The sequence below is a fragment of the Scleropages formosus genome, chromosome 12 (genome assembly GCF_900964775.1).
Source record: "Scleropages formosus chromosome 12, fSclFor1.1, whole genome shotgun sequence".
NCBI lineage: Eukaryota > Metazoa > Chordata > Actinopteri > Osteoglossiformes > Osteoglossidae > Scleropages > Scleropages formosus.
In genome coordinates this window covers 18,130,517-18,142,638 of record NC_041817.1, presented here as the reverse complement: position 1 = coordinate 18,142,638, position 12,122 = coordinate 18,130,517, and the positions used below count along the sequence as shown (strand labels likewise).

Sequence of the window (12,122 nt, the reverse complement as noted above, 5' to 3'; positions counted from 1 at the left end):
GCATTACAGCATGCTTTAAAGCTTATTAACTATAAACTGCTGAAGGACTGCACAGACTTCTGTTAATGTAAGGCTGGCATAGGAGGAATGTAATGCCACAACCACAATGCTCTTACACCACTTTCAACAGCTTCAGGCATGAAAATACAGAGTTGATGTAAGATGACATTATAGTAGAAACTGTAGTCTAAACCACATATTTAGAAGTTTCCAAGTTTGCATTTGTTGTTACACATGCCCTTCTTTATTTCTCAGATGAAACTAATAGCAAAACACAGCGGCTTAGATACAGAGCACTTAGTCTGAGTCACAGACTAAACCAACTAATTAAGCCTGAAATTACAACAGAAACAGAGGAAACGCACTTCTTCAGATGTAAAGATCCCAATGAGCCAAAAGTGACAGTATAAAAACATCATAAGCCTACACATAAGAATTCTTAGGAGATGTGGCCCTAGATGAACAAGAATTGAGGTGAAAGGAACAGTGTATTAACTGGGGGGGGGAGTTGAGGTCCTTGGAATCATCTACATCCAATCAACAAAACCATGCTTGCTACCTCAATCCATACCTTGATCCTGCGCACGCTGATTTTGGCCTCAGAGACTTTCTCAACAGCCGAAGGGAAGAAGAGTGTGACTGTAAGACGCACAGCCGAATACAGTGACACAGCCACAAACACACGGCCAGCTGAGATGACATTCCCCAGCATCACATACACCAAAAAAGTGATAAACACAATGATCTTGCTGGCCACAAAGAAGGAGGCCATGTTCAAGCCACGAAGGTAAGAACTCTTCATGATCTTTGAGATCTCCTTCCTAGAAGGACAGAGAGAAATACAAATCTTCAAGCAACCTTTAAGAAAGTTCATAACTGAACATACAATACTTTGCTCAGCAATTTGCTTTGTGTACAAAGCAATACTGTTTCATACAAAACAGTCACATTAAAAACAGTATCACGTATCAGATGGTGTAAACTGACACTTTTCATGTAGTACATACGAATAATATGAATAAATGCTCATAGCCTTTCGAAGTTCTGCTAGAGCTACCTTGCAAAACAAGCCGTCAGAAAACTAGACACTAGCCTCCACAAGTCAACCTGCCTCCACAAAGAAAAAAATCTTGGCACATGAAGTCATTGAAATTTGTAAATGACAGCTTTTGGTTCAGGTTCAATATAGGAAGCACTTTCCATTCTCACATATGCAAGTCCTCCGACTACAAAGCAATAGCTATAACCACTAAAGATATGAGACCACTGTTTCAGTAATGAAATTTACATTTATTCATTTAGCAGATGCTTTTGTCTAAAGCGACGTACATCTCAGCCAAAGTACAATTTATGCATTACATTGAGAGAAGGAGACATAGCTGCAGACATGAAAGTCTCAAGTAAACCTAGTTTGGTCCCTACCACTTGCTGCACCGAGATTCATCGTTCAAATAGGTGCATAAGACACGGGATAGACAAATCCCGATACCCACACCTTTTTTTTTTTTTTATTTTATTAAAGATTATAAGATACACAAATGAGCAGTACAATACCAGACTGCATGTTTACATCACATTTAGCAGTAATTCTAATAGTTCACTCATGATCTGGCCTAGTTGGTTGAAAGTATGGCTAGTAGCATTGATTATGCTCCCAAAATATGTTTAGCAATGAACAAACAAATTTTTTTCTCTTGCTTCCAGCCTCATAGCAATAAAATTCACAGTATAGGATGGAAGTTGTCCAAAGAGTCACAACTGGCTTACCGTCGAACTTCATTTACCAGGGTAGAGAAGGATTTTTCCCATGCGTACATCTTAATAATGCGGATTCCAGACACCACCTCATTCATGGTACGGATTCTGCTGTCTGTAAACGCTGCAGTTTTGCTCCTAGAAAACAAGAAGTACAATCAGCGATTGTTTTTAACACATGGATAGCAGATCTGGGTCAAAAGGGCCACAAGGTGTGTCAGTCACACTGAAAGCCTAGGAGCAAAGAAAATGTGTTCTAACTTCAAAATTCCATAAAGCAATTCTGTTGCAAACAGCTTCATCCCATGGTTTTAAGTTTAAATATGTGTTCAGAATCAAGACCAAGGAACCACCAGAAATTCAGGTCATACTGTTGATACAGTTACATTAATGTCACTGCTGCTGTCCTTTCCCAAATCAGCAATGTGCCTTCCTTGCCTAGAATGTTTAGGCAGTGTAATTTTTTTTTTTAAATAACTGGATTGACTCATGATTTAAGCAATTAGGAAAAGGTTTCCACGCAGGTGCTCTCCTTGTGACTTTACATGCCAAAAAAAACATACTGAATGTAGCATGACAAAAAAGTGTGCATGTGTACATCAAATTAAGATATGGGCCTGTAAGGACTCCCACTTTTTCTGGAGTTGGGAGAAACCTTAGGGGGAGGCAAATTACATAATAAAGGGATGTGTGGGGACAGCAGGCTACTGAAAAAAAAACAGTAATCAGTGCCTAAGAATCATGTGTAACCCATCAGCAAACAGATTTTTCCTTTACACACACTTTGAACAATTAACACTGTTCACATGTACAAACACAGTGATTCAAGGTACTGTTAATACTGTCAGAAATGCTTTTCAACCCCGTAGAGGGAACTTTTCTTTCATGTGAGCTTTCAACAACATTAAGCGAAGTCCTGTAACTTTATTAGTATGAGTTGGCAGACCTGTTTTGCCTAAAGGACAGAGGCTATTGGACAAGGACTGGAGAAGAGGGAAGCAGTCTGTCTGTGGTAAGGCATGGGTTATGTAACATGTAAAAGTCAAAGAAAAGTTTTATTTCCCATAACTTTTGAGAACCCTGTTAGCTATAATTTTCAAATTTTCTTTAAATAAAATTCAGATACGAGAGATGTCAGATTGAAGAGATAAAAGTAATTTAGATACCTGGTTTGTCTCACTCATAATTCTTCTTTGTAACTTCAGAGAAGTAATGTCAAGATTTTGTTACAGTCACTTGTGCACAATTATTTATTATATTACCCAGATCCCACAAGAGAAGGACATTTTGGTTGGCTGTGAAATACATATCATACTCATGTTTTGTACACAAAGCAGAACACACATCTGTACTGTCCAAGGATGCAAGGCAGCCCATGGCCCAGCACAAAAGTCACAGGGCCAGACTGTTTGAGAACATCAGACTGGAAGATTATCTCCATCATGCTAAGAAAAAGACATGGTTGACAGTACTTCTACGAGGTATAAAATTTTCTGCTTCTGTGAAATTGGGGTGGGGGGGAATCAGTTATGCCCATGTCTGTGAAAAAAAGACCCAGATAACTGAAGCCTGTTTGTTATCCCGAAGTCAAAAAAATAGATATTTTGCACACCTCTGGTTTCCACAAAACCAGAATATATCTGGATACAGGTGTTAATCCACTGCCAATTAAACTCCATTTCCTAAACACATATCAAAGTTGTCTTTCCTGATGCACTGGCAGCTGGAATGAATGCATGTACAAACCTGTTTACCCCAAAAGACCACAGCAACAGTATCAGTGGGGTTTAATGGCAGACATTACTCAAAGGTTTCATTTAACACGTTCGAAAATGTGAGAAAAAGACGGAAGGGAATCAGGACAGAGTTAAATAAAGGAAATAAAATTCATCTAAGCCCTTTATGCCCACATATCAAGGTGCCCACAGGCTTTCTCCAAGGCATTACTGTTCAGCAATCCTCTTGAAAGCCCTGATTTCCTGCAGGCACACAAGGACCCATTCTTCAGCTACTAATAAGAAAGGGAACAAGATGAGCACCTCACACAGTACTGAACTTCAGTTCTGCAATAACCAGATACAGCTTCCAGCCTGCTGTAAACCAGCCCTTGCATTCAACATCTTCCAGGACAAATCAAATTTTATCAAAACAGAGCAATTTTAATCATAAGTAACATTTGTCATGTAGAGATGTTTCACCATGTACAATATCAAAAGTTTCAAAAATGGGTCAGATCTGACTTTCAGGGTCAACTGTGGATGAATAATAGAAAATAATGTACAATGGCTGTATGTTAATGGATTTAGAAGAGTTAATAATCTCTTAATTTTTCAAATTATATTCCCTCCAATTTCTGGCCCATCTCTCTAAATCATACAAAAGTTTTAACACCAGCTTTAGTATTTATTACACAGGCCCAGCACAGACCCGATGATGATCAATCTCATACATTACCCTACCCCTGTAGTTTTAACTTGTTTTTAATTTCTTTTGAGCCAGACATACCTGAAACTAGAGAAAAGACGACCAAACAAGGTCTGCAAAGGCATCAGGAACATGAGGACAGCCATGCCAGCAAGGCATGAGGGACCAATCTCATACCACAGCAGCCCAATTACTGCGCCTGCTTGCAGCGGGCCCACCCACAGGAAGTGCAGGAAAATGGTAACCTGGAACAACAGAAAAACTTCAGTGTACCTGAGAAATGTATATGCATGAAACTGGAACAGACACTTTTTTTCCTCTTTTTATTAAGAGACTGCATTAGAAAAACATTTCTTCATCTTGGTTTGCATCTGTACAACCCTGAAATGAACAGTGTAGTGGTGACTATTTCCTGGCATTCAGGAAAGGTCTCAAAACCCAACTGTTTTGGGCATACTTCCATGTTGTGTATGTGCATCCAAATCTTTTTGCTGTTAAATACATTTTTCTATACTCTGAGTTCTATGTCACTTTGGAGAAAAGCTTCTGTGAAATGAATAAAGATAAGTTTATAAAGATTTCTATGTGGAGGCCATACCCTCATTCTGGCCCTATTTTTTTTCCAGATGGTTCTCAGCAGATTAGCATCTACTGCATACAAATTCAAGACAAATGTTTAAAGATCACTGCAGGAGCTTCCTGTCCTTTTCCTTCCCCCAAACTCCCACCCCACTATACTAGGGACTGCTGCTTTCAGTCAAAGAATAAATACACTAAGTAACAAAAACAGAAAATTCTAGACTACCAACTGACAGAGAAAGCATCTTAAGACAGACCAAGTTCTTACTTCCCTCCACCTATTTTGACATGAGTTACAATATGAAGCACATAAATGAAATGAACGATACAATAAAAGGGCAATGACATTTGCAGGCTTTAAATACACAACTCATCCACAGTGTAATCAAAACAAGCCAGTGCAATGGAACAACATTTCTACCTCATCAAACCTGTTGACATCATTGGATAAAAGGTTGACAATCTGTCCAGTGGTTGTTTGTCCCATTGCTGTACTGCTGAGGCAGAGCGCCTAAGGAAAAATTCCATGCTTGTGTCAGATTAATTTGTCACATATTAATTCACATATTTTTATATGTTTGGTGATGACTGTCTGCATTTAAATCATAACCATCACAAAAACTTAATACTGACTGATTAGGATAAAATTAGAATAGATCCATTCAGACTCATATTTCTAGTCTGGTTTCCTTGAGAGCTTTATGATTCTAATCTAGTCTCTTCCAGCTGTCTTCACTAACTAGAAACTTTTGCCTTAACCACATTGCCTTGAGGAAGGAAAAAAAAAAAAAAAAAAAGAAAAGGCAATACTGTCTGCAAAGAACAGATTAAAAGATTTTCCATTACATTTTTGTGTCTCTTTCAAAAGTGCTGTTAACCAACCTTCTTGTAAATCATATGACACATAGCTACCCGGATCTTCATGCCACTTCTTTGCACATGGTAGAAATAAAGGTGGTGGAGAAGTGCTAGTCCTATGGAGGACATGGAGATGCCTGCAGCATAGCCAAAAGCTACATTAAGGGCCTCCGTGTTGTTGGGGTTGTAATTCTCAAAATACTGTATCAACTTTCCCAGGAAAACAGGCTGGACCACTTTGATGACCTCCTACAATGAAGATGTGGAAAAAGGATGTTAAAAAATAAATAAAAAAAACTGTAGAAAGTTTTCAATTGATCTTTGACTTCTTCAAATGTAGAAGTGAAAAGTTTGAACACAGCTGAATGAATGTTTTATGAACCTTACACATTCTGTATGCTTAATGCTTATTTTAAGACATAGCAAAGTTTATGCCTACATATGAATTTCTCCAAAACAAACATTTAAATTTTAAGAAATATTTGCTTTGTAATTCCCAACAAGTAGTTCTCTTTTAGAAGTTAGGAAATTTAGATCTGGAAAATATCAGCTGACCAAAACCCTACAGAGATGGTTTGGGACATGATGATATGAACCATCATTATGCAACTACCATATGTGCAAAACCATACCTCTATTAAGGTGAAGATTCCAAGAACAGCATACGATTTCCAGTAGCATTTTATAATAACCTTTGAAAGGCTGGGGTCACGAAGCTCTTTGGCTGCCTTCTGTACTTCATGATCCCAATACCTTGTATGAAAGAAAAAAAATTCATAATTGTTTTGATGAACATCAAAACTGAATAATTTTAAGCCTTGTAGGTTTTGGACATAACATGTCCAGCAGCTAAAATAACAAAATAAATTAGAAGTCTAATTCTAAAGAGTCGGTTTGTCCATTCCCATGCATATTCATACACCAAGAGAACACTGTGGTTCAGGCACTTAAGGTATGTACACCTTATTTGCCCCTACATGTAAGTGGAGAAGACGGAACAAGCTCTTTATTACAGGTTCATATGGAAAAACAAGACAAAGATTGAGGCAGAAAGTATCCATGTGCAAAAACTGCTTATTCCACACCCTTTCCCTACCAATGAGAAAAAAGGATTTACTCCCAAGTATTAATGCAGGTTACTCAACTTTGCAAAAGCTGGTTAATCTGTAAATAAACTTAAATTAATTGGACTTGGTCACAAAAATGACTGAAAAAACGCTTCTTAGAAAAGTTCTAAGTTAATCAAGAACTTTTATTGTACTATACAGTGAAATTGACAACTATGGTATTGAACAGTATGTTCAGAAGTATTTATACATAGTTAGGCTTTAACAGAACCAAAATATAATGTTATACCATGATGCTGGGTAACACTGGGGTTATGAATGAGTTCATTAGTATGTTATAGTTCAGAACTTCCAATAGCAATAACAATCCCGTTAATATGAACACAAAATATTTTCATATATGTGCACAACAATATTAAGTTCTATATCATTGCTAATTTATTGCTAGCTTTGGACTGTTGGGTTCCATACCTTTGCAGTTGCTCTCCCAGTCTCTCTGACCCATCCTCAGGTAGGACTTTGTACATGTCATCCTCCTCCAGCTTCCGCTTGTACCCAATTCGAAACAAAGGATTTAGCCAGCTGATGAAATGGGGGAAAAGAAAGTTAGTCTTTGTTAGAAAATGCACTCCCTGCTTTTTTACAGACTTTAAACCATACTTCAGCATGTACCCAAATAAGGAAAAAAAATCTGTTCATCTAGAGCAGGGCTATTTCACTCCAGCCCCAGAAGGTTGAGTCAAGAAAGATTTGCTGTAGCCAGACAATGAATCATGTGATTTAACTTAATGTCATAAGCGAACCTTTTGAAATCTATTCCTGAGCTCTTACTGGTATGAGAAGAGCTGGAAAATCTGATAATCCTCCTGGACTCTAGCCTCGAGGACCAAAGTATATATACATAAAAAAAACCTCAATCTTCACCTTAGAAACTATATTAAGGAAAATAACCAGTTCCAAAGTACACCAGAAAGACCAAGAACATCACTTGACTTCTAGGCAGACAATATTCAGTATTAAGAAATTCACTAAGTTAATAAACAGGTCTCTAACACCAGCATCTCAACTGTTTAGGCTGCGTGAACTAATCTTATAAATGATAACACTGACTGAACTGTTCAAAGAATGAGGCAAAATGTTAAGATGAACATGTAATTCAGGATAATTGAAGGTAAAAAATAACTAATGAACTATCTGGGGTCATGAAGGCAATCCAGTCAGAACAATAACAGAATTACAAAAGAATATAAAGAGCTTTGTGTTGCCATCACTTCATCTGTGAATGCTTCCAAAAAAAGACCCAAGAAAGTGGTGTCTTCCTACCTATACTAAATCAAAACTATCAATTTTAGTCATGTTTTTGCTAGAGATTACAAAACAAGAGGAATGTGAGGAAAATGGGAATTTAAAATGTGTGTCACACTGAACAATCATCTCAGCACCAACTGTCTTTCACAATGAAAGGGACAGGGACATGACTATTGCTGTCCCAGTCAAAGGGCAGAACCATCCTAGATGCTCACGTCTCATCAGATTTTACATTACTGCTACAATTTTGACATAAGAAAAATACAAGGAAAAATGTCACTCGAATATAGGCTATACACAGTATAGGGCTATAGCAGATAATCGGCTTATAGATAAGAGAGAAGAGGAAAACAAGTCCTCAGTGGTGCTTGGACCAAAGAGATGAAAGGTTTGTACACTTATGTACGGAACAAAAGTGTTTATGCGATGTGTCTTCTGAAGACTACCACAAACAAAGAAAAAGGAAATTCTAGTCATAAGCTACAGCAAATTCAAGTGTGATCACATCTTTGGCTTTTTCCACACAGACCAGTGAGTGATACTGTTACCTGCAACAACAGATGTTAACAATACCTACAAACAAGGTGTAACTGCAGTTAACATAAGTCAAAATGGTGCCTTGGGCAGCAGCTTGCTGCAGAAAAATGACCAATGAACCCAGAAATCCAATTTAAGAAGCAGGATATCGCACAGAATCAGACCTAAGACATAACTCATTTGCTAAAGCCTTTTAAAATAGCAAAGCTCATAACATATCTTTACATTTATTTAGCTGATGCTTTCTTACAATGCAACTTACAATGTTAAGCTACTTACAATGACATACTCATTTATAAAGCCATGTATGTTTTTCTTTTTTTTTTTTTTTCCTGGAGCAATTTAGAGTAAGTACATTGCTCAAGTGCACTACAGCAGTAGGTGGAATTTGAGCCAGCAACCTTTGGATCTGAATGCAGTAGCTTTAACCATTATGCTACCAGCTTCACTAAAGTACAAAACCAAAAGGCCCTCTGCTGTTCACGATCATACAGGCTTATGGTAGCTTGTTATATCTTTATTATTCATTATTTGTCCACAACAAATCTGACTGAGGAAAAATTGCAGCCACAAGTCAAAACACATTTTCCGAAAGCAATAATTCAATTACAACTGGAAAAATTGATAGGACATTCTAAATTTACAATCTGACATTGTCTTTTACTGATTTCTGATTTTATCGACAGCTGTGGGACTAAGAAAGAAACTGCAGTATCAAACTATTTAGTGTAATTTAAAAAAACTGGGAAAAATAAAGTACAAGAAGAAAATCCCCTGGGGTCCAAAGTGAGGATTTGTGCACACTTTGAGAGGAAAAAAAAAATGTATATAAAAGCTATCTTTACCTCCCAACCGTACCAACTTCTTGCTATTGTCATGTGTTTTGTTTCAGTGTAAGGCCAGATACAGTTTCATGATTTTTTTGTTTTTTCATATGCACTCCAGTGCTACATATATGGTGAAATAATTTCATTTAACTGTCCAACTCATCTCAATAACCCCAACAGTCAATCACACTTGTTGCATTCAAGGTCAAGTGTAATTGGAGACTGTGCAGATATCCTCTTAAAAGTAAGCAGTTAACGTAGCGGTTAGGGCTATTGCTTTGCAAGCTGAACGTTGCCCTTCTGAATTCCTCTCCTGTTGTAGTACCCTAGAGCATGGTACTTACCTTTAACTGCTCCAGCAAAAATATTTGTAGCACTGTAGCAGTTATTCATATGTATCATGCATACATGACTACAGGTTTACCCAGAAGATAGGGAATTGCAACATGAGAAATGACCACAGTTTGGATCAGGAAATCAGCAAAGCGTAGTGTGAGGTGCAGACAGATTCTACATGTAGTAAAGAAGCAGTCTGAAAGATCAGTTTATTGCTTCAATATTCCAGAAGAAACAAAAACTTGACACTGTTACATACAAACTTTTTATTGACAACCTGGGTTGCCCATATGATGGAGAGCTCACAACAGGTGTATGGTGCAGCAAGGAGATTAAGGATTTCCATCTTAGCCTTAGGCTGAGTGGTAGATATCGTCATTTATCCAGAGAAAGAGATCAGACATCGTGCAATATCAGAGAATGTGTGTAGGATCGGAGAAGAGAGGAAAAAGCCTTGTGTTGTCTATACAGCAGTGACAAGAAGAGCCATGAAAGGCAATGACCAAGCCAAAAGAAGCAGGGTAAATGGAGAAGAGATGGGGGATCAGCACCGAGCTCTGAGAACAATGAGGACAAGAGAGGAGAGCGATGCAGACAGTGAGCAGGACCATTTCGACGACGGAATCATGAACATTCATCACGTCCAGCAGTCTGGCAGTCCCAGATTGATTCAAATATGCTCCAACACCTTGATCCAGGGACTTCAGGAAAACATGTCAAGCCTGAGCATTAGGTCCCACCTAAAACTGACACACACACACGCACGGTGCAGATGCAACATTTAGGAGGAGCTACACAGTCACTTTCTTCTCTCCTCCACAGAATACAACACGCCGGCGCCGCATACGACGCGCAACTTCGGTCGGTAACGAAGCGAGCAGAGGAGTGGGTTTTTCACACGTAAAAGAGTAATTTACAGAAACAGCGTTTTTTCCACAGCAAAAGATGTGACGTCGCTGGTGCTCAACTTGGCGAGATCATTCACAGACTTTTCGTGTCGAGGCTCTCCAGACAGACTCCACTCTCGAAAACGCTCTCACAAGAGGACTGAGGTCGATGAGGCTCAGTGAGGTGTGTTACGCACCACCTCACAACACCACTCACTGCCTCCAGCTTACAAACCTGCACGTATTATACAAACTCAGCTCTCCAAAACGTGAAGGATACGCACCTCCATTCTGGAATGGGAACGGAACAGACACGTCAGGGCGCATTAGCCCTTAGCTTCGTCTAGCGGCTAAGTAGCTATTGTACCAGATAAATACACTTACGGTTGGAATTCCGAAGGTGAACACACTAGTCTAGTCTCCACACGGTCAAGGCAGCTATTTTCGAGTGTTAGTGCTTCTGATTAAATTCTTGCCCGTTGTAGCGTGTAACTGACGCACGCGCGCGTTCGCCAACTGCACCTCTCCTCGTCGTACCTCAGGTTTTTTTCGTGACCGCGCGCCGCGGCTGCTCACTAATTATACTTACCAGAAGAAAACTCTGGAGAAAAGATTAGCCGTGGCGGACGGGTTAGCCTTCGCATCTTTGCTCAGCGGTTCCATTGCGCCCTACCGGCAAACCCGCCAATTCAGAGTCCCGAGCGAAACCGGCGCTCGTTATCAACGGACGTCCTCGAGACAGTTGTGTAACTTCGTCGTAAACTCATGTCAGTCTCGACGAGCAGCACCTTTCCCTGCTGCCCCGTGTCTGGCTCACGAGGGTGGAGAAGGAAGCGTACCGCGAGCTCGTGCTTCTGTAGAACCCGCCCCTTAGCTCACGGGTTGGCTGAAAATATTTTTATGAACGTTTGATTGGCTGTTCCTTGCCTGCTATATCATATTATCCGAGTGAAGCGTAGACCGTGTAGCGCTGTCTTAGTCAAAGGCGGGAGGTGGTAACGTTGTATGTTGTTTTAGAGGCATTAACTTAGTTTTGTATGACAAAATGTATTGAGAAGTGTAACGTTTACTCATGCAGCTGACGCTTTTCTCCAAAGCGACTTACAATGTTAAGCTACCCACATTTAATGGGTAATTTTGCTGAAGCAGAAATGGGGTAAAATGCATTGTTGACGTGGGATTCGAACCTAACAGCTGACTATAACGCTACTCATTTAACAGACTCGTTTCTCCCAAATGATGTAAAACTCGCAGTAAATAAAAGTGCATTCCTCAGAATGAAAAATTACAGGTGCAGACAGACATTTTTTTTTTCCCTCAAACTTTATTTAATAAAGTTATCAATAATACACACAACCAAAACAATACATTAAAAATCCACAATCAAACAAACCCAACACCGTTTTCCTACAGTTGGTCAACAAAATCACAAAGCAACCATTACATAAAATACATTGTCAAGGCAAAGTCTTTCCCATAACAATCCCCTTTCTGGCTTCAAAGAATATAACTGACCCTTGTCTTCTCCACACCAACATACCCAC

At 39.1% G+C, this 12,122-nt stretch overlaps 1 protein-coding gene across 4 annotated transcripts in view; it reads right to left on the bottom strand.

Annotated features, from left to right (window-relative positions):
* abcc4 (ATP binding cassette subfamily C member 4 (PEL blood group)) overlaps positions 1 to 11,408 on the bottom strand; it is a 46,424-nt gene extending 35,016 nt beyond the window's left edge. For all 4 annotated transcript variants that reach the window (XR_001965843.2, XR_001965845.2, XR_001965841.2 and 1 more), the window contains exons 1-8: positions 11,168 to 11,408; positions 7,155 to 7,265; positions 6,249 to 6,369; positions 5,641 to 5,865; positions 5,180 to 5,269; positions 4,261 to 4,424; positions 1,768 to 1,893; positions 572 to 821 (exon numbers count right to left, since the gene is read on the bottom strand). Coding sequence is in view for 1 of the 4 variants with exons in the window: in XM_018745600.2 (XP_018601116.2) it covers positions 572 to 821; positions 1,768 to 1,893; positions 4,261 to 4,424; positions 5,180 to 5,269; positions 5,641 to 5,865; positions 6,249 to 6,369; positions 7,155 to 7,265; positions 11,168 to 11,241 (1,161 nt within the window). In the remaining 3 variants the exon portion in view is untranslated. The remainder of the gene's footprint in view (positions 1 to 571; positions 822 to 1,767; positions 1,894 to 4,260; positions 4,425 to 5,179; positions 5,270 to 5,640; positions 5,866 to 6,248; positions 6,370 to 7,154; positions 7,266 to 11,167) is intronic.
* Between the last annotated feature and the right edge of the window lie 714 nt (positions 11,409 to 12,122).